General features: G+C 40.3%; 1 protein-coding gene across 1 annotated transcript in view; it reads left to right on the top strand.

Annotated features, from left to right (window-relative positions):
- Positions 1-5,555, top strand: part of CYSLTR2 (cysteinyl leukotriene receptor 2) — a 30,406-nt gene extending 24,851 nt beyond the window's left edge. The window contains 2 exon segments of the mRNA XM_079779486.1: positions 2,135-3,138; positions 3,141-5,555. Of these exon segments, the coding sequence (XP_079635612.1) occupies positions 2,136-3,138; positions 3,141-3,172 (1,035 nt within the window). The 5' untranslated portion in view covers position 2,135 and the 3' untranslated portion in view covers positions 3,173-5,555.
- The last annotated feature ends 17,468 nt before the right edge of the window (positions 5,556-23,023 follow it).

Raw genomic sequence — 23,023 nt, forward strand, 5'->3', positions numbered from 1 at the left:
GCTCTAGCACTTCAAAAAATTGTCTTTTCACTGTTGAATCACTTTTGTACCATTGTCAATAATTACTTGGGCACATTTGTGTGAATCTGTTTCTTGGTTCCCTATTTTGTTCCACTGATTTTTTGTGTCTATCCCTTCAATGCCATACAATCTTGATAAATTTTGCTATAAGTCTTAAAATTGAGTAGATTGCTTCTTTCCACTTTATTCTTCTTTTTTAAAAATGTTCTACTTCCTTTGCCTTTCCACATACATTTTAGAATAAGATTGTCTCTATCTACAAAAAAAGTCCTATAAAATTGTTGGTAGAAATTGCATTAATCCTGTATATCATTTTGAGGAAAACTTACATCTTTATTCTGTTGACCATCCAGTCCATGAACATGGTACCTATCTCCATTTATTTAGAACTTCAATTTATTTCATTAGCATTTTGTAGTTTTCAGTATGCAAATCTTATAATGTCTTGTTAGATTTACACTTAAGTCTCATTTTTTAATGATTACAAACGGAACTGTATTTTAATTTCAATCATGTCACTGAAAATGGGAAGTGTTTTATTTCTACCTTTCTGATCTGTATGATGTTTATTTCCTTTTTTTACCTTATTTAACTGACTAGAATGTAACAGAAATATGTTGAATAAGAGCAGTGAGAGTGGACTTTGCATTTTTCCCAATTTTAGGGAGAAGGCATTCAGTCTTTCACCATTAAGCATGTTAGCCGTCGATATTTTGAGATGATCTTTATCAAATTGAAGAACTCCCCTTTTTCCTCTCTTTCTGAGAATTTTGATCATGAATAGCTATTGGATTTTTTCAAATGCTTTGTGTATATTATTGATATGATCCTGTGATTTTTCTTCTTTAGCCTACTTACATGAATTACATTGAGTATTTTAAAAATATTGAACCAATCTTGAATCCATGGAATAAGCCCTACTTCATCATGGTGTAAAAAAATTTGTTTTGTATATTGCTAAAAACTATTTGCTAAGATTTTTACATCTATTTTCATAAAGATTATTGATCTGTAGTCTTATGTAGGTTTTTTATTTGTTTGCCTTTGTCTGGTTTTGATATCAAGGTAATACTAGCTTCACAAAATAAATTGGGGTAGGTATCCTCCTCTTCTATTTTCTGGATGATATTGTATAGAATTGGTGTTAATTCTTACTAGTATTTAAATGTTTGGTAGAATACTCCAGTGAAACCATCTAGTATTGGCAATTTCTTTATTAAGAATTTTTAATTAAGAAGATAATTTTCTTAATAGTAACATTACCTATTTCATATGGGGTGAATTGGGATAGTTTGTATTATTTGAGTAATTAATCCATTTAACTGAAGTTGTCAAGGTTATGTTTGTGAGGTGGTCATAGTATTTCCTTATTATCCTTTTGATGTCTGCAGTGCCTATAATGATGTCCCCTATTTTATTCCCTATTTTATTCCTGATAATAGTAACTTGTGTCTGCTCTATTTTTCTTTTGTTCATCTTGCTATAGGTTTGTCAATTATATTGATCTTTTCAAAGAACCAGTCCTATTGCATTTACTCATATTTTTGCTTATTGTGTTCTTTCTTCCTTTATGATATTCCATGGCTCCTTCTTTTATTGATTTTTTTCTGTTTGGGAAATTCTTTTCTTCGTTCTTTAAAGTAGGTTTGCTGGCAACAAATTCTCTTAGTTTTCTATCATCTGAGAATGTCTTGATTTTGCCTTCACACTTAAAGGATATTTTTGCTGGTTATAGAACTCTAGGTTGGTAGAGCCTTCTTTCCAGCACTTGAAAAATGTTGTACCACTTCCTTCTGTGTTCCATTGATTGTAATCAGAAATCTGCTGTCCGGTAGATTTAGACCGCAGTGTTGCAGGACATTCATGTCAACATGGACACTAGGCCAAAAGTCTCTCAAGTTTAAGGCTTCAGCTCCAATCAAATGAATTAATGTATATTCTGCATCCTAGAATTTTATCATGAAATATAATGAAGCATATAGTAAATATTAGCTAATATACTTTTGATTTAAGTTTCAAAGAAAAACTAATATTTCTCCACACTTCATTAAAACCTGAAAATATGTAAACAGTGAGCAGGAAGTAACTTTTTGTGTCTTTTTTTTTAATCTAGCATGGAGAGAAAACTTATGTCTTTGCCTCTATCCACTTCCATATCAGAAATGGAACCCAATGACACCTTCAGCAATAACAACAGCCACAAGGACTGCCTGATTGAAAAATTCAAGAGGGATTTTTATCCTATTGTGTACCTGATAATATTTGTCTGTGGAGCCTTGGGAAATAGCTTTTCCATATATGTTTTTCTGCAGCCTTATAAGAAGTCCACATCTGTAAACGTTTTCATGCTGAACCTGGCCATTTCTGATCTCTTGTTTACAACCACACTGCCCTTCAGGGTTGACTATTACCTCAGAGGCTCCAATTGGATATTTGGGGACCTGACCTGCAGGATTATGTCTTACTCCTTGTATGCCAACATGTACAGCAGCATTTATTTCCTGACTGTGCTGAGTGTTATGCGCTACCTGGCAACTGTTCACCCCTTCCGGCTCCTCCATGTCACCAGCATCAGAAGTGCCTGGGTCCTATGTGGGATCATATGGACCCTCATCATGGCTTCTTCAACAATACTTCTGAAGAATGGCTCTGAGCAGAAGGGTAATGTCACATCATGCTTAGAGCTGAATTTCAATAAAATTGCTAAACTGCAGATCATGAACTACATCGCCTTAGTGGTGGGTTTCCTGCTGCCACTCTGCACGCTCAGCATCTGTTACCTGCTGATTATTCGAGCCCTGTTAAAGGTGGAGGTCCCAGAATCAGGGCTGCGGGTTTCTCACAGGAAGGCGCTTGTCACCATCGTCATCGCCTTGATCATCTTCCTCCTGTGTTTTCTGCCCTATCATGTACTGAGAACCTTCCACCTGGTTGTGTGGAAAGTGGGTACATGCACAGACAGGCTGCAAAAAGCTGTGATCATCACACTGGCCTTGGCAGCTGCCAATAGCTGCCTCAACCCTTTGCTTTATTATTTTGCTGGGGAGAATTTTAAGGACAGACTAAGGTTTGCATTCAGAAAAAGTCATGCACAGACAACAAAGTGCAGCTTTCCTGTTGCGTGTGGTTGAAAAAGGAAATAAGAATGTAAGAGATTATTAAATGAGGCTTGCTCTTATATTTCACTATCTACTTTTATTAAAACATAGTTTCCAAATGATCATGTATTTACCTCGTTCCCAACAAAGGTCAATTTCCAACATTTACTTCACCATGACTTTTGTTAGTAAGACCTACTTCAAAAATTTCATTAGGTGTATTTTTAGTGGTTGAGGCACATGAGGAACATAGTAGGGACACTCTTAACTAGAGTTTTGCAATCTGAAGTGTCAGACTGAGAAAAAATGCCAAACACAGTGGGTGCTACTTTTCATCAGATTCTGTACTAGATGGCCCATCAAGCATTCTAAATTCTTAACTTTAAGATAATCTCAATTTCTCCAGCTTCTTCAGTTCCTCTTCCTTATTCAATCCCCCTGAGATATAGCCAATTAACAAAGTTGCTGGAGGTTCCAGAGCAGATAAGAAAAGTATCCTAAGAATTTAGGGAAAAGACCTTGATTGTGAAGAGAAAGGCTATCCTGTCCCAAATGAGTAGTGAGAAAAATGGGGAAGAAGGACAAGGGCGTGAGAGAACTGGTGAGAAGGGTGGGAAGGAGGAATCTCACTTTGCACTGGGAGAGGGACTCTAGCACACTGAAGGCAGGAAGGTTCCTTTCTCTTCTCTTTTGCCAGGAGTGATAAGAGAGGGAAAATAGGAGAAAGACAGAGGGCATTGCATAGAATAAGGGAGAAGGGTGACCAGTTTTACTTTTGAGATTTGGGTTCAGACTGACTTCACTGAAGTTCTCAATCTTTCATGTTAATCCATTGGGTTAGGGGTCAGAATGGAGGAGGGCGTTTTAAAGGTTTAGTGGGTGCTCAGAGAGAGTGGCATGGAGGACAAGTTGCAAAGGTTGTGATGCCCCTGAAATTTTATTAAAACTTGGGCAGAACATAAGTAGGGAGGCTCTCCTTTTGAGAGTGTAGAAAGGCTAAGGAGACTACAACTACTACCATCATGACCACTGTATGTCCAACCATGGAGTGCCCTCTTTATGCTGGGCAGACTGTGACAGGCATTCACACTCATTGATCCCATTTAATGCTCACACCAAAGCCCTGTGTTTCCATTTTACAAATGAAGAAACTGAAGTTCAGAGAAATCAAGAAACTTGTTCAAGTTCACACAGATCATAAGAGTTAAAAACCTCTATGGCTGGTTGGCTGGGTCCTTCCTCCACTGTTCCCCCTGAAAACTTCTAAGAAGATTGGTTGGGAGTCAGAATAACAGTTCTCTTCTCCCAGCAGGCATCTACCCTTCCTCACTCTCATGAGAAGACTGAAGATGGAGGTTTTCTCTTCTGATTTGTTGACTTCGGGCACAGTGGAGGATGGGAGGGAGGTGGTGTTCTGCAGCTTGGGAGGACATGCATCAAAGCCTTCATGGTAAATAAGAGCGCCAGAACCCTTCCCTTACTCAGCTGCCAGAATGATGACAGACGCATAGCCTGTCAAGACAGGAGCCTGGAGGATCCTCCCATGAAAAAACTGCCCATCCCAAGAAAAAAGATCAACATATACAGACTGTTGGGGATTCCCCAACACAAAAGCCAGGGCTTGCCCTATTGTCTACAGTATCTATTAACATGTTAAAGTCTCATTCTTAATTATGAATAGTCAATGACTACTACATATTGGAGAAAAAGGGCCAGATTTGGAAAACACTAACAAATAAATGAGAAGATAGATAGAGATATTTTTAGTATGAGAGTTCTCAAATTTGTTATCACCTTTGCACTTTTGATTAGAAATCTACTGGAGGATGTTCTTGTCCAAAATAACAGGTTAAACTAAGATAGAGGAAAACATAACAGTGTAGGAAACAAGAAATCCAACACAGGAGAAAGATGAAAAGAATTCCCAGGATGTTGGTATGCAGCAAAAACACACACAAAAGAAACAAATTGATTTGTAAACATTGGAGCGATTTATATGTTTCTTAGAGAACTTAGGATGAGCTAGTGAAGATAAGTAGAAAAATAGCAAGTGAAAAGACAATGCAATTATTAAATAATAGGGAAACCTGTTTGTTTTTAAAGAAAGGATATAATATACTGCATGGTTTAGCTGTGAATAATATTTATATACAGAATAATGTAAATAACAAAATATTATGATATAAACTTTTTTTTCAAGAAATGAGGGGGTTAGGATTTGTATGTGGGAGAGGAGTGTCAGCAAACTAAATCCCCATCTACCATCACAGAGAATACATAACTAAAGCTAGAAACTGATAAATAACTGTATAAAAATTTATTTAGCAATAAGAGCTAAAGTCCAGAAGAAACTGAAAAGAATAGACAGGGATTAACTCTACAGAGAAGTTGCAGGTGAGAGGATAGGGTGGGAACCTCTCTTGGCCTTTTAAGAACTATTTAACTGTCTAACTTACAAATATGTATTGCTGATATGAAATAAAAATTAAGTTAAAATTAAATTTTAAACCTCAAATCAATTATTTGTGTTGTCTTTTTTTAAATGAGGAAGACAAAAAGAAATTCCACCAGAAATGGAAATTGAATACTGACAGGAGAAAGAAAAGCAGAAAAGGACTAGGCTTGGATTCAGAACCCTGACGGATGCCCACCCACCTCTGCCATGGGAGGCGTGTCCCTTCCTGGGGTCAGAGGTGATTTGAAAGATCTGGATATTTTTTAATTGCAAGTAACAGAAAACACATCTCCAAGTGGCTTAAATAATCATTATCTCACATAACTGAAACATAATACAAGGAAGTTGGCTTTATTCCGTCAGGGTTCTGTGAGCCTCCCTCTCCAGGTGTTGGCTTGGTTCCATGAAAAAGCTGGTTGCAAGCAGCTTGGGGCTACATACTTCTTTACTTGCATCCAGGAGAAGAAACAGAATCTCTCCTGCCCAACTCAACTAAAAAAAAGTCATGAGCTTCCTTTTGGTAAGATCTACTCAGATCACACACTCAGCTTCTAAAGGAAATCAGGAAAGAAAGGATTGCTCTGAGTAAGGATGATATGAGTCTACACTTAGAGTTGAGGTTTGAGTTAAACCATTGAACATTCAGCTGGAAAAGAAGCAAATGAGGCTTGCAGAAGCCACATATCCTGCCCTTCAATGAGTTGGAAAGAGAACTGCCACCAGCCAGGCATCCATGCTGGGCACGGCCCGTACCTAAGCAGCAGGCCCTGCAGCCGAGGAAGGTGGAAGGATGCTGCACTTGAAGAAGTTATAGGAGATTTTCAAATGACAACTAGAAATCTCAACAACTCTCTAAGTATAAGATAGTTCATATAAAACTGGAAATAACTGAGAGCAACCAAGGCCCTTGGCATGAGCAGTAATGCAGGGGTTGTAATTTATGTGTCCTTAAGTCTATAGTGTGTGTGTGTGTGTGTGTGTGTGTGTGTGAGAGAGAGAGAGAGAGAGAGAGAGAGAGAGAGAGAGATAGGGTGGGAACCTCTCTTGGCCTTTTAAGAACTATTTAAGAGAGAGAGAGAGAGAGAGAGAGAGAGAGAGAGAGAGAGCGCTTAATGACTTACTATTCCATTTTTCAAGACATTTTCTAGCCAGGATGAAGCAACTCATTTTCTCATTTGTTGAAGAATGTTGTCCTTGAGGAAGAAAACAAAATGGAACTCTTTATTTACCAATGTGAAAACCAAGAGTGTCCAGGGTTTCAGACACCGTTTGTTTTTGTTTGAGAGGTTAGGTACCCCCCAAGCAAGTACATAAATTGTTCAACTGGAAGAGAGGATTTTTGTTGTGTAAATTTTAGTATAACTATGATACTGAAACTGTGCTTTATATGACCAATTCTCTATTTTAAATTTAATTGAGTTGATTTGCAACTTATTCTGAAGTAGAAATAATGGCAAACTGGCCCAAAACAGATTAGGAGGGGGAGATAGGCAAGGTGGTGGCTTTCCATAGAGAACTCATTTTTATTCTTGGAACAGAACTTGAAAGTAGAGACCCTATCAGGGGAGAATGGGGTGAAAAGGGAGGGAATATGGCAATGGGAGATTCTTCCTCTGAGGACATTTCACCCCCAATTAGATAGAGGCAGTTAGTTGAGCCTAATAAAAGTCAAAAGGAGAAATATAATAAGAGAGGGCTTGTTAACAAGTTAACATGTATTTCAAAGCTCTAATAAATAAAAAGAGTATGGCACTGGCACACAAATCCACAGAGAGATCAAAGAAACACAGCTTGGAGTGGGTCTCTGTCAATCACCAGGGCAGAGCAAACAGTGTGAGCCAGGCCCATGAAGACTCAGATATGGCTGCCAGTCAGCCCTGGGACAGAGGGAAGGTTCCAGCATAGGAACAATGACCCCTGTGAGAATCCCTGTCTGTGAGAAAGCCACCCCAGAGTTCCTGTCCCAATGCCAGACAATCCAGTTCCTCCCCATATGTATCTGGGACCCCCAAAGCTGCCTGGCGCTGGAGCTTAGAGGGATCAAGTCCAAGTAAGTTTGTGTATCGACCCTTTAAGAGGAACACCTGGGTCTCCAGCAGCCTCTGTGTCCCTCAGCCACAATCTCCGCTGGTTTTTATAGCCTGAAGTTGAAGTTATGGGGACTTCTCTCCAAGCTCTGGAACCCTGGATGGGGGTCTGGTGTGGGGCTGGGACCCCTTGCTCCTCATGGACAGCCTACGCAGGGACGATCTCCCTCCTGATTAAAAAAACAGCACACGTGGGTGTTGGACCAACCTCTTCCCCACCTCTGCCCTTCCTACCAGTCTCAATGTGCTTTCTTCTTTACTTCTTTAGTTTAGGACTTCCATTCAGCCAGATTTCAGGCCGTTCTGAGTGATGGTGGTCCTGTAATTTTGATGTGGTTGTGGGAAGCAGCACGTACCAGCGTTTACCTATGCCACCATCTTGGTTCCTATCACCTGTGTTTTTTAAAAGCTTCACTGGTGATCCTGATGGAATATATTTTTATATTCTCTTTTCAGAACCTGACAGATCTCCAACTACTCTCTTTGGAAGAAGTCAAATCATTTTTTATAAACAGTTCTCCATTTCAAATTTGAATGTACCCCCAAAATAGCCCCTAACTATCTAAGTTCAGTTTCAATGGAAAATATAAATCGGAAAAAGAAATATGCTTATAGGGAAAGAATATTTAAACAAAGAGTTTAAATAGTGTCAGGACTTATTCAGCTATGTGAGCTTAGGCAAAGGATTTAGCTCTTTTTGCCTTAGTTTTCTTATTCGTAACATGGAAATGACAATACAAGTCCAATCTTGCAAGATGAAGACAATATAAAATATGAAAACACATACCAAATTCTTTTGAAATCTATAAAACCCTACAGAAATGCAAGCTATTATATACTACTAGATATTTTATATAAACAGAGTTTTATTACTCAAATTACATTTTAAATGCCTTTGTGGAGTCTGCCATGCAAGTGAAATAATCAATAAATTTAATTAAAGCAAATAATTATTTTGTGATGAGTCAGTCCCTAATTTGTTTTGTTTGTGTATGTGTGTGTGTGTTTGTGTGTGTGTTTGTATTTGAATTTGGTTATTTTGAATGTTCTGAAAATAGGTCATAGTCATGTTTCAACTGAAAAGATTGCAATGATGTAGCATAATGCAGCACTGGACAGAAGGGAGCCTGCCCCTCAAGGGAGAAGACAACATTCTGGAGCTCCTCCAAGTGGACCACAGGGGTCCCTGGGACCAAATTACTTTAATCCTCTTTGTTTAAGACGTGGCATCATGAAAGCCAAATTCTTTATGATTCAAAGTAACTCTGGCTCTCCTTAACCTCCTCTCAAATGCAGACATCTATAAACAGCTTCTTACATAATATATTTAGTAACTACAAAAATATATGAAAAAAGCCATAATCACAAAATAGCTAAAGGAGCTCATCACCATCAAACCAATATTACAAGAAATCCTAAAGGGACTTCTTTGAGGAAAAGAAGGGGGAGGGGGGGAAAGAACATAAATACAACTAATAAAATGCCATTAACTATGCATCTATCAATAATCACTTTAAATGTAAATGGATTAAATGTTCCAATCAAAAGACATAGGGTAGCTAAATGGATAAGAAAACAAGACCTATATATATGCTTCTACAAGAGATCCACTTTAGTTTGAAAGACACACAGAGATTGAAAGTAAAGGGATGGAAAAAGATATTTTTTTATAAGTAGAAACAAACAAAAGAAGCTTGGGTAGTAATAGTTATATCAGAAAAGACAGACTTCAAAACAAAGGCTATACTAAGAGACAAAGAAGAATATTTCATAATGATAAAGGGATAAATCAAACAAGATGATATAATCCTTATAAACATTTATGCACCCAACATAAGAGCACCTAAATCTATAAAGCAAATATTTATGGACATAAAAAGAGAAATCAACAATAAAGCAGTCATAGTAGGGAACTTTAATACCCTATTGTTATCAATGGATATATCTTCCAGACAGAAAATCAGTACAGAAATAGTAGCCTTAAATGACACAATTAGACCAGATAGATTTATTGTATATTTTTAGAGCATTTCACTTCAAAACAGCAGAATATACATTCTTTTTAAGTGCACCTGGAACCAGCATTATTTATAACCAGAGGCCCAGTGCACGAATTTGTGCACAGGTGGGGTCCAGCCAGCCTGGCCCCAATCAGCGGGTTGGGCCTGAACTTGTTGGGAGGAGGAGATGGTGGGAGGTTAGCCAGCTGGCCCATCCCAATCAGGGCTGATCAGGGCTGGGCCGGCTGGGGGAAAAGACTGTGGGTGATTGGCTGGTGGGCCCTGCTCCTGATTGGGGTGGGGGTGTTGATTGGGGGCAGGGCCAGCTGTGGGGAGGGGCTGTGGGCCAGCCAGTCCTGCCCCCCGAATGGAGCTGGGGGAGGGGCCATGGGAGGTTGGCCAGCCAGCCCTACCCTGATTGGTATGTGAGGGGGCCGATCAGGGCCGATTGGGTGGTGGGGGCTGATTGGGGGTGGGGCCAGCCATGGGGAGGGGCTATGGGGGGTGGGCTGGCCGGCCCCCACTCCCAAATGGGGTTGGGGGGGCCGATTGGGGGCAGAGCTGGCTGGGGGGAGGGGCCACAGGCTGATTGGGATGGTAGGGGCCATGGGTGCTGCAAGAGGTTGGCTTCCGCCCCGCCTCCTTTTGGGGTGAGGCTGGCCAGGGGGAGGAGCTGCAGAAAGTTGGTGGGCTGGCCCTGCACCCTATGGGAGTGGGGGGGGCAATCAGGGGAGGGGCCAGCCAGGGGGAGGGGCTGCAGGAGGTTGGCCAGCAGGCCCCACCCGCTGATCAGGCGGGTTTGCTGGCTGCAGTGGGCATCATAGCAACCAATTGTTCTGGTTGTTATGGTGTTCCCTTCACTGGATTTTTATATATATAGATAGCCAAGATATGGAAACAACCTAAGTGCCCATCATTGGATAACTGGATAAAGAAGAGGTGGTACATATCTACAATAGAATATTACTCAGCCATACCAGTAAAAAGAATGAAATCTTACCATGTAAGATTGCATTAACATGGATGGACTGAGAGAATATTACACTAAGTGAAATAAGTCAGATAGAGAAAGACAAATAACATATTATTTCATTTATATGTGGAATCTAAAGAACAAAATAATTGAACAAATAAAATAGAAACAAATTCACAGAATAAAATGATTGTTGCCAGATGGAAGGCAAGGTTGGGAGGCTGGGTAAAATGGTAAAAAAAAATCAAGAAGTACAAATTGGTAGTTACAAAATAGTCATGGGGAAATACAGTATAGCATAGGAAAAATAATAATATTGTAATGATGTAGAGTGCTATTTGTAAATTATATAAATGTCTAAGCACTATGCTACCTACCTGAAAATAATGTAAAATAATAGTGAATGTCAATTATAATTGAAAACTTTAAGAAAACACAAAGATTTTTTTAAAATTTAAATTTTTTAGCCCTAGAATTTTCAATAAATGATGTATCCTTGAACTTTAAAAAGAGACAATACTTAGAATATTATAATGATTACATTAAACAAGTAATAAGTTTGTTAGTATTATGAATTTAAAGTCTTCTTAATTTCTATTTTATTTATTTATGTATTTATTTATTTATTTATTTATTGTTTATCTTCACTCAAGGATATTTTTCCATTGGTTTTTAGAGAGAGTGGAAGGGAGTGGGAGAGAGAGAGAGAAACATTCATTAATGTGAGAGAGACACATCCACTGGTTGCCTCCTGCACACACCCCAACCAGGGCTGGGGAACCTATAACCTACATGCCCTTGACCAGAATCAAACCCGGGACCCTTCAGTCCTCAGGCCGATGCTCTATCCACTGAGCCAAACCGGCTAGGACTCTTCTTCCTTTCTAAATGTCATATCCCTAAAGTGCTTTCACAACTATATTACACACATACATTATTATGAAGAAAAATTTCCCATAAGGGATACAAACACATTTACCCTTATATCCTTCTCAGTACAACACCTTATATATAAACAAAGTCAGCAACTATTTATCCAATTGAATTTTATATTTAGACCTTCCCCCAAAGCACTGGTATTATCATTCCCATTTTATAGATGAAGGAACAGTCATAAATAATTTAAGGCATCCTGGATTCCAAACCACCCTTGGCTCAGCCCTCCTTTAAGCAAAACTGCCCTTCCTAGAAGTCAGAGGGGACCCTCCTCCCCAGTTTGTTAGTAAGGCAGGTCATGACCTGGCCTCATAAAAGTCCAATGATGCAATAAGAAACAACGCAGAAATAACTCATTGGAGTGTATATTAGTCTGGTCAGGCTGCCATAAAATACAGGTGGATGGGTTAAACCATAGATTTTTTTCCCCCACAGTTTTGGAGTCTAGACGTCCAAGATCAAGGTGTGGTTTGGTGAGGCCTCTCCTCCTGGCTTGTAGATAGTTGTCTTCTCCCCGTGCCTCACATGGCCTTTCTCTGTGTATATGGGGTGTGTGGGGGGTGCTGGGGGTGAGGCAAGCTCATCAGAGGGTGCTCTGGTATTTTTTTTTCTTCTTATAAGGATGCCGGTCCTATTAGATTGGGGTCCCACCCTTATGACATTAAGTATCTCCATGAAAGTCCTATCTCCAAATATGGTCACATTGGGCAGTAAGGCTTCAACATATGAATTTGTTGGGGAAAGCAGTTCAGTCTTTAAGAGCGTAATGATACTTTTGAGGCAGAGCCCCTTAGAACAACATGATTCTCCTCAGCTCAGTGGTTCTGGCTCCTCTTGATGGCATATTCCTCTTTCCTCATGAGTTATATGTACTCAGAACTTGGGTTCTCTGAGAAGAATAAGGGAGGTGTTAGGAAGAGTTGTCCCTTGCATTCTTGATCTTGTACATAACCTTCACTCCGATTGTTGGCTGGTTGGCGAGTAGACTGAAGGAAAGCAAATGAGAGTCCAAACCACCTTCTTTGCTGATCTTTAAAACTGTACTATCTCTTATGATAGCTCCTTGAAGAGGTTACATGATACAATGTAAAAAGCATTATACCTAGAAACAAGTCAAATCCTATAACAGCTTACCATGGCTCATAGGCCCCTCATGACTGGGGCTCTGGCTCCCTGCACATGAAAGGTGTTCTATTGCAAGGCACAGAGGAGAGAGGAGGGAGGAAGAAGGGCCTGAATGGAGAGGTAGGCCTGGACAGAGAGAGAGCAGTGAGTCAGTGGAGAGTAGGATTCAGGCTGGGCTGACAGAGGAAACTAGAGAAGAAATGGGGGTTACAAAGGGTCTGAGAGAATCTAAAGGATCAAGTAGAGTGTGCTTTGTAAAAGGATGGCAGCATAGAAGGAGTAGGGGAGGAAGAGGAATCTAGAGACACAGTTGGTTATGCTGGCCGGTGATGTCCCTCTGCAGAAGGCCTGGGTAAAGTTTTATGCCCACATGGGCAGAAGCAGGCCAATTCAGACCTGAGGGGAGATGACACAGGTCTCAGCAGGAGGCAGAAGTTCCTTAACACGGGATTCATCAGGCTTGGATGCCACCTGGGGAGGAGGAGATGGAAATACAGTAAATGTATCTCATCATCCAAAGCAGGAAGGAATGAAACATTTTAGAAGTCAATAAAAGGCAGATTTTATGTTAATCTATAATAATAAAAGTGTAATATGCTAATTAGACTGGACAGCCGAACGACCTTCTGTACATAATTTCTGACGTCTTTCCAGACGAAGCCGTGGTGGCAGGGGCTGAGGCAGAGGTGGTTAGGGGCGATCAGGCAGGCAGGCAAGCAGTTAGGGGTGATAAGGCAGGCAGGCAGAGGCGGTTAGGGGAGATCAAGCAGGCAGGTGAGCAGTTAGGGGTGATAAGGCAGGCAGGCAGAGGCAGTTAGGGGCAATCAGGCAGGCAGGAAAGCAGTTAGGGGTCATCAGGCAGGCAGGCGAGTGGTTAGGGGCAATCAGGCAGGCAGGCAAGTGGTTAGGGGCGGTCAGGCAGGCAGGCAGAGGGGTTAGGGGCAATCAGTCAGGCAGGCGAGTTGTTAGGGGTGATCAGACAGGCAAGCAGAGGGGTTAGGGGCGATCAGGCAGGCAGGCGAATGATTAGGGGTGACCAGGCAGGCAGGCAAAGGAGGTTAGGGGTGATCAGGCAGGCAGGCGAGAAGTTAGGGGTGATCAGGCAGGCAGGCGAGTGGTTAGGGGTGACCAGGCAGGCAGAGGTGGTTAGGGGCAATCAGGCAGGCAGGCAGGTGGGCGGTTAGGAGCCAGCAGTCCCGTATTGCGAGAGGAATGTCCAACTGCCAGTTTAGGCCAAATCCCTGCGGGCCTAAACTGGCAGTCGGACATTCCCCAAGGGGTCCCGGATTGTGAGAGGGTGTAGGCTGGGCTGAGGGATCCTCCCCTCCTGTGCCCGAATTCCGTGCACGGGCCTCTAGTTTCTAATAAAATATTTGGTTAACCAATTGCTGTCTGAGTGACTTGATTTTTTATATTCAAGATAGATATTACCTTGGCATACAGTAAGGTACACAAGCTCAGGCATGCTCCAGCTGTGCATGTCTGCATTATTTCATCAATTACTTGATTTTTCATCAAGTTCTTTGCATGCTGAGTAAAACTTCTCATAACCCCCTAGTCAGAAATTCTCTCCAAAGATCAAGTTACCTGCTAGAGCATCTTTTGTTATAAGCTAGAGTTGCTACCAGGAATTTGGGATAAACTTGCTCAGGGAACAATGTAATCAATATCACTTATTGAGTGCCTAGATCAAAACAATTTTCATAGAACACTAAGATATTATTTGTGTTTTCACTCCCATTCTTTCACGAGTTTTCACAGGCTACATGGTGTATGAAGTCACAACAGTCTGAACACAGAATAGGTTTGCAAAATAAAAAACACTGTTACTCTTCTAACTATTTTAAAATTTGAAAATGTAATTCTTTTTCATAAAAACAAGGTTTTAAAATTTGCATGTGATAGGCTTATTGTTATTTTCTAACGTAAATACTTTAATAAGAAATTTAATTGAAAAACAAATTTTAGTTTTTAATGTGGTAGATATTGATTGATAGAACCCATATAAACAAAAGCTCTTTGAGTCTTCAATAATTTCTAAGAGTGTAAAGGGGACACAAGACCGAAATAATTGCAAATTGTGTGACATCATGTACTTATGTACCATTTTGGTGCGTTCTCTTTATTCTCCAGAATAGACCTGTAAGATAAAGCCTTTGATCTCCAGCTTCCAGAAGACAAAAAAGAGGCTCAGAGCAAACCCATACCTCTCATAAGAGACAGATCTAGGGCTGCACATGCTTACTTTTGCTGCTATATCCACTTTCTGCACTGCCTCCTCACATCTACTGGGGCAAAAGGAAGTTTTATGTAAGAAAAAGAAACTACAACAATTAGTAATTTTGCAAGAGGCAAACTTCACTCCCCAATATTTTCTGAAAAATATTCTCTGGGCTACATGTTCTCAAGGTAAGGAAACCAATTTAGTTCAAAAAGACATTTCTCCTTCCCTGCCTTAGTCCTAGGCACCTACTCTGGGTGTCTTGGGTCTGTTGGGCAGGGGCCTTGGAAAGAAAGACCTGGCCAACATGCCTGCACAGCGCCCTCTGCTGGCCTCTCTCTGCTCCAGCACTTCTTGGTTGAGTCTGATGGCCTGAGAGGTGGCTCCCCTTTCTGGGAGGGCCTACAGAGACCACTGGCATCTTACAAAGGTTGAAAATTCCTTCAGGGACAGCCAGTCTTTTATATGAATACATGGTGGGGCAAAAGTAGGGTTACAATTGTGAGTATGCAAAACACTTTATTCTTGAATTATTATTTATTAATTATTATATTACTTTCTATTTGAACAACTGTAAACCAACAGAGAATCCTCCCTTTGGACCTCTCCTGGTTTGCAGGCTCATTTTTCTGCATCATTTTCCACACCCAGAGCTCAGAACACTCACAAAGAACTGCTATCCTCTACTCTTTTCACTTGAGGAGGAAGCCTGGCCTGGGCTTTGGATTCACACAAACTTGGATTTGAATTGCAGCCCCTGAGGCTATAGCTCAGCAAGTTATTTAGCCATGTAGAGCCCATTCTTCTAATTTAAAAATGGAACTGTTAGTACTTACCTTGTAGAGTTATTGTAAGCACGAAGTGAGACAATACAGAAGTACTTGGCACAGAGCTAAACAATGCCAGTTTCCTTCCCCGCTTATGCTCTGGGCTACAGGAGGAGCCATCACACTGCAAAAGCAGACACTGTCACTGAGGGCTCAATCTTGACCACACCCTGGTCTCCCTCTGGTCTTTGGTCATGGATTTAGCTCCCTCCACAGGCAGGCATTTGTGCGACGCTCAGGACATAACGTTGACATAAGTTAGAATCTCTTCTCTCAAGTGCAGTGGTTCCCAACTTTTTCAAGAACATTGCTCACATAATTCTTCTCTTAAAAGACTTTAAAAAGAGATTTTATTTTAAAAAGCCATTTTAGGTTCACAGCAAAATTGAGCCATCTACTTTCTTTCTCCAGATATGCACAGCCTCCCCCACTGTTAACATCCCCTACCAGAATGGTTCATGTGTTACAACTGATGAGCCTACAATGACACATCATTATCCCCCCCAGTCCACAGTTCACCTTAGGGTTCACTGTTGGTGTTGTACGTTCTATGGATTTGGACAAATGTATATACTCTAAGTGCATGTGCTAGTATGCCAAACTGGAAGCAAGGGTCAGAGTGAGAGATTTGAAGCTGTTACTTCACTGGCTTTGAAGATGCAGGAGGGGACCATGAGCCAGGAATGTATGTGACTTCTAAGAGCTAGAAAAAGCAAGGAAATGGATTCTCCCCTAAGGTCTCCAAAAGTAACACAGTCCTGCTGACACCTTGATTATAGTCCAGTGAGACCCATATCAAACTTCTGATGTACAGACCAAAAGAGAACAAAAAGGTGATTGAAGCCTCTAGGTTTGTGGTAATTTGTTATAGCAGCAATAGGAAATGAATACTCCGAGGAGAAGTGTGTACCTCTGGTGATCACAGCACTCCCATTTGGCTGCAATGGGAGAAGCAGGAGTCCCGCTGGTGGGGCCTTCAGGGCAGGGCTTCATTATCATTTGTTCCATTCTCTTCATACACTTGGATTTATTTGTATTTTTATTTTTTGCATTTCAGCAATTCTCAAAATAAGGCACCTATAGTATTGAAATTATTGTTGTTCTTATGTAAGGGGTTATTTATCACAGTATCCTATTTGAAGTGACTAGTCTTATTCATCAAATTAAATTTAATTAATTTTCATATTTCAAGGGCTTGATAGCTGCTAACTATATCCAATTGGCCAACAGCTTCATAAAAACAACCTTTATTTTTCCTTTTGCATTTATTGGCATCCTAACCTGCTCTGTATGCAAGGCCCTCTTGGCAAATTCTCTGGAGGGAAGAGAATTTTCTGGTAAAACACAGCCCAAGAATTTGTGGCAAGCCGATGAACACTGAGAATACTGTTTTAGCTGAAGGAGGGGGTGGAAGACAGAAGGCATACTGTGAAGGAGACAGTACCTGTCAGGAGGAGCGGGGCTGCCAGACCCCAGAGCAGATACAGTAGCCACCAGCAGCTGCCCAGACAACTTCAAAGAGCTTTCTACTCTGCCGAGCCTATTTCTGAACTTATTTGCCTGGGAAACCTTGTGAATAGCTTTTTCATATTTGTTGTCCGGCCACCTCAGAGGAAGCCCATGTCTGTGTAATGCTTGCATACAAGTTCTGTTCAGGGGCATGCTGCCTTCAGGTCCTGGTGTGACCTCAGGCTCCATCTGGGTGTTTGGTGACCCAACTCAGTGTCATGTTTTGTTTTTGTGAATCCACATGTACAGTAGCATTTATTCCCAGATTGGCCTGAGGATAATACTACGAAGTGCTTCAAAACAAAGCACAGGCCTCTTGCTGAATTTATGTGAGGCATAATTAAACTAATGCCATCATACAACATATTATTACACATATCTATAAAATGGTGTCTATTTACACATATACACATTAGTATAGATACAGCATTAAGGTGAAATTTCTTTACAACTCCAGCAAGATTCTGCCATCAACATTCGATAACCTGTAATTAGTACTTTGGTCAATAATGTTATAATTCTAAACTAATGATACTTCTGTATAACCCTCCACTTTCAAATATCCACCACAATTGCAGATTGACAGACTTTTCCATGTTACATGCCCTTTCACATACATTATTTCACTTAATACAATGGTCTGATTTTAAAGTGAGGGATATGAGGCTAAGAGGGTAAAGGATAATGCCTAAAATTGCAAAGCCACCAAATGGTGGAGCTGAAGTCAGCAAATAACAGTTGCTATTTGTCCTGTATGATTACACATTTGGGGATCTCAAAAATACTGAGGAGTTGTTATGGTCATAAAAAGAATAATTATCATTGATTCAGAATATACTGTGTGCCAGGCACTGTGTTGGGCACTTCTGTGTACTTCTCAAGTAATTTTTCTGTTTATCCTAGAGGTAAGCAGCATAACTTTCACTTTGCAGATGAGGAATCTGAGGTTCAGAGAGACAAACCAACAAGCCCAAGGCCACACAGCTCACATCTGGCAGAGCCAGGTTTGAAATCAGTTCTGACTCAACAAAGTCAGAACTCTTCCCTTTGTACTATGTTGCTTATTTACACTTTACATCAATGCTGCTACCTTTGCACCAGTATTTGCATTTTGCAACATCTCTAGTTATAGGATGTGGACTTGTCCCTTGTTTAAAAGAAAATCCCCCGCCATAGGAAATAGATGGGGGGTAGTCTACGGTTAATGGGCCGCCCCCCGCCCCTCTAATGTCTCTGAAAATCACACCACAGAGCTGGCCAGCCCAAAGCTGCAGGTGGCACAATTTCAACTGTCTGGGAGCACCAACAGGCTCTTTTGGGAAGTGCTGCATCTGGATCACAGCAGAGAAATCCTGAGTTCCCAAGACAGAACACCTGAGTCTGAGTGGTCCTGCTCTTTAGGAGTTGTGTGGCCTTGATAACTTCCCCAGTCTCTCAAAGACTCTGCTACCTTTCTAGGAAAGCAGTGATTAAATTAGATAAGGCATGGGGTCTGCAAGGCAAAAAGGGGAAGCTATTCTTACATGTTCTCCTGTAACAAGTCACCCTTCTCTGAGCCACCTTTAGTAACACATTAATGACCACTTTGAGTAACACATTAATGACCACCACGGCATGCACTTAAAAAGCTTTCTCATGCTGCCTTCTCAACAGCTTGTGCTGTGTTGATACAAGCATCATTTCCTGCTGCAGGAGTTTCCAAACCTCTTCACCAAGAAGCTACCTTACATGGCAAGGTGGTTGTTTGTGTTAAGAAGTAACTCTGCTAATCACGGTACAGCTCCTGTTCTACAGGCCGAGGGCCCAGAGAAGGAAGCCTGCCTGCAGCTGCAGGTTTCCAGGAACCAGCTACAAGAGATGGGCAGAGCCCAGCTTCAGAGTCTCCCAGCTGTGATGTCTGCCAAGATGGCTTCACCTCTCTAACCTCGTGTTTGTGTTTGTATAATAAAGTTAACAATGTCCATCTTTCAGGACACCTGTAAGGACTGCAGATCATGTTAATAAAATGCTTAACGATAAGGTCTTGGAGATAGGTATTTAGTAAACCTTAGTTCTCCTGTTTCCCCTTCTACCCTTTCTCCTCATGCCCACGTTCAGAGGCATGCATTTGTAATAGACACAAAGGCAAAAAGTGCATGAAGAAAAGCTCTGGAGGGGCTCCTTACCGGGCTCTGTCCACACTGGAAGGCTCCCCTGGATCCACCCTGTTCAGATATTCCAGTCAGATGTGTTCTTCAATTTGAGACTTTAAAAAAATTTGGTAAAGATGGCTGAACCTACTGTATTCGTGAGGACAGTAATTCAAACACTACTGTGTGGTGACCCCTGCTGAATTCTGTCATCAAACTTCCGTCTATCTTCACTTACGACGTGTGGGGTGGGGGTATTGCCCTCATGTGGTGAGAGGCCCACGCGGTATCTTTGCCACATCCCAGGAGACCTCCTGAGTCTTATTTTCCTTCATTGCCTCTGCTGAAGTGTCCACTTCCTGCTTCAGATGGTAATACTGACTTCTTAGCCTTTATTTACACAGTTGCTGAAAGTGGAGTTGTTAAGCCCTGCATCTTTATCAAATTGATTTCTGCAACAGGCTTTGCCTCCCTCGCCAACGCTCTGTGAATGCTGGTCACTGCTTCTCAGTCTGAATGGATGTGGACCCCATTTGGCAAAACCATAGAATTTCCTGAGAACAGTGTTTAAATAATCCCTTGGAAACAGCTGTTCACCGGCATGAGTCTTAGTCATATCATATCCAATTTCCATGGTTTCATTATACTCTGTATGACTTTGAACTCAAGATTAAGAAAGACAATAGAGAACCTATTTGAAGAAATAATGGCAAAAAATTTCCCTAACCTAGTGAAGGAAAAAGTCACTCAAGTTCATGAAACACAGAGAGTCTCAACCAAGATGAACCCCAAAAGACCCACATAATAATTAAAATGGCTAACATTAAATACAAAGAAAAAATATTTTAAAAATATATTTTTATTTATTTCAGAGAGGAAGGGAGAGGGAGAGATAGATAGAAACATCAATGATGAGAGAGAATCATTGATCAGCTGCCTCCTCCACGCTCCCCACTGAGGATCGAGCCCACAAACGGGTCATGTGCCCTTGACCAGAATCGAACCCGGGACTTTTTAGTCTGTAGGCTGATGCTCTATCCACTGAGACAAACTGGCTAGGGCAACAAATAAAGAATCTTAAAGGCTGCAAGAGAGAGACAGAAAGTTACCTCCATGGGAGCTCTCATTAGACTATCAGCTGTCTTCCCAATAGAAACACTTCAGGCCAGAAGGGAATGGCATGAAGTATACAAAGTAATAAAAACCAAGGGACTGAACCCAAGACTACTCTATAAAGGGATGAATACAACAAGAGGACATAACTCTGGTAAACATATATGTACCCAACATAGGAGCCCTCAAATATATTTAAAAACTTCTGGAGGATTTTAAAGGAGAAATTGACAGCAATACAATCATAGTGGGGGACTTTAACACTCCACTGACATCATTGGATAGATATTCTAGACAAAAAATCAATAAGGAAACTGACTCTTAAAGACACACTAGGTCAGATGGATTTAATTGACATTTTCAGAACATTTCACCCCAAAGCTACAGAATATACATTCTTCTCAAATGCATTTTCAAAAATAGACCACATGTTAGGGCACAAACTAAGTCTCTACAAGTTCAAGAATATTGAAATCATATCAAGCATCTTCTCTGATCACAATGGCATGAAATTAGAAATCAACTACAATAAAAACACTCAAAAACATTCAAACACATGGAGGTTAATTAGCATGCTATTAAACAATGAATGGGTTACCAGAGAGATCAAAGAAGAAATAAAAAACATCCTAGAAACAAATGAAAATGAAGACACAACAACCCCAAATCTTTGGGAAACAGTGAAAGCAGTCCTGAGAGGGAAGTTCATAACATTACAGAAGTGCCTCAAAAATCAAGAAAAATTTTTAATAAGTTATCTAACCCTACAACTTAAGGAATTAGAAAGAGAACAATAAGAAAAGCCCAAAGTAGAAGGCAAGAAATAAATACCAGAATGGAAATAAATGACAGAGACTATAAAAACAATACAAAAGACCAATAAACCAAGAGCTGGCTCTTTGAAAAGATAAACAAGATTGATGAACCTCTAGCCAGACTCATCAAAAATCAGAAAGGACCCAAATAAACAAAATCAGAAATGAAAGAGGTAAAGTAACAACTGACTCCACAGAAATGCAAAGGATCATTTAAAAAAATACTATGAATAAGCTGGACAATGTGTATGAAATGGACAAATTCCTAGGAAAATACAATCTCCCAAAACTGAGTCAGGAAGAATCAGAAACCTGAATAGGCCAATAACAACTGATGAAATAGAAGCAGTAATAATAATAATAAAAAAAACTCCCAGCAAACCAAAGCCCTGATCTGGATGGCTTCACAGGGGAGTTTTACCAAACATTCAAAGAAGAACTAACACCTATCTTCCTCAAACTATTCTGAAATATTCAAGAGAAAGAAACACTTCCAAGATCTTTCTATGAGGCCAGCATTATCTACCCTAATTCCAAAACCAGATAAAGACACTATAAAGAAAGAGAATTACAAGTCAATATCTTTGATTAACGTAGATGCTAAAGTACTCAACAAAATATTAACAAATCATATCCAGCAATATATTAAAAAGAGCATATACCATGATCAAGTGGGGTTTATTCCAGGGATGCAAGGCTGTTACAATATGTACAAATCAATAAATCTGATACATCACATAAACAGATTGAAAGACAAAAATCACATAATCATATCAACTGATGCAGAAAAAGCATTTGACAAAACCCAACACTCTTTTTTGATAAAAATTCTCAACAAAGGGGAATAGAGGGATCATTCCTCAACATAATAAAAGCCATATATGACAGACCTACAGCCAACATCATACTCAATGGGCAAAAACGAAAACCATTTCCCCTAAGAACAGGAATAAGACAGGGATGTCCACTTTCACCACTTTTGTTCAACATAGTACTGAAGTCCTAGCCATAGTGATGAAACAAGAAGAAAACATAAAAGGCATCCAAATTGGAAAGGAGGAAGTAAAACTTTCATTATTTGCAGATGACATGACATTGTACATAGAAAACCCTAAAGACTCCATAAAAAAAATCGACTAAATTTAAGCCCACCTGGTATATAGCTCAGCTATTGAGCATCAAACCAGAAACCAAGAGGCCATTCCAGGTCAGGGCACATGCCTAGGTTGCAGGCTTGTTCCCCTATGGGGGGCGAGGAAGAGGCAGCTGATTGACAGTGTTTCTCTCTCATCGATGTTTCTATCTCTCTATACCTGTCCCTTCTTCTCTTTCTAAAAATTTATAAAATATATTTAAAAAACTACTAGAGTTAATAAATGAAGTCTGCAAGGTAGCAGGATACAAAATTAACACCCAGAAATCTATGGCATTTTTATAGACCAATAATGATGTCTCAGAAAGAGAAACTAAAAAAACAGTCCCATTTACCATTGCAACAAAAAAATTAAGATACTCAGCAATAAACTTAACCAAGGAGGTAAGAGACCTGTACTTGGAAAACTACAGAATGTTGAAAAGAGAAATAGAAGATGATATAAACAAGTTGAAACATATACTGTATTAATGGATTGGTAGAGTTAACATCATTACAATGTCCATACTATCCATCTATAGAATCAATGAAATCCTTATTAAAATCCAACGGCATATTTCA

Source organism: Cnephaeus nilssonii (genome assembly GCF_951640355.1).
Source record: "Cnephaeus nilssonii genome assembly, chromosome: 8".
Classification (NCBI taxonomy): domain Eukaryota; kingdom Metazoa; phylum Chordata; class Mammalia; order Chiroptera; family Vespertilionidae; genus Cnephaeus; species Cnephaeus nilssonii.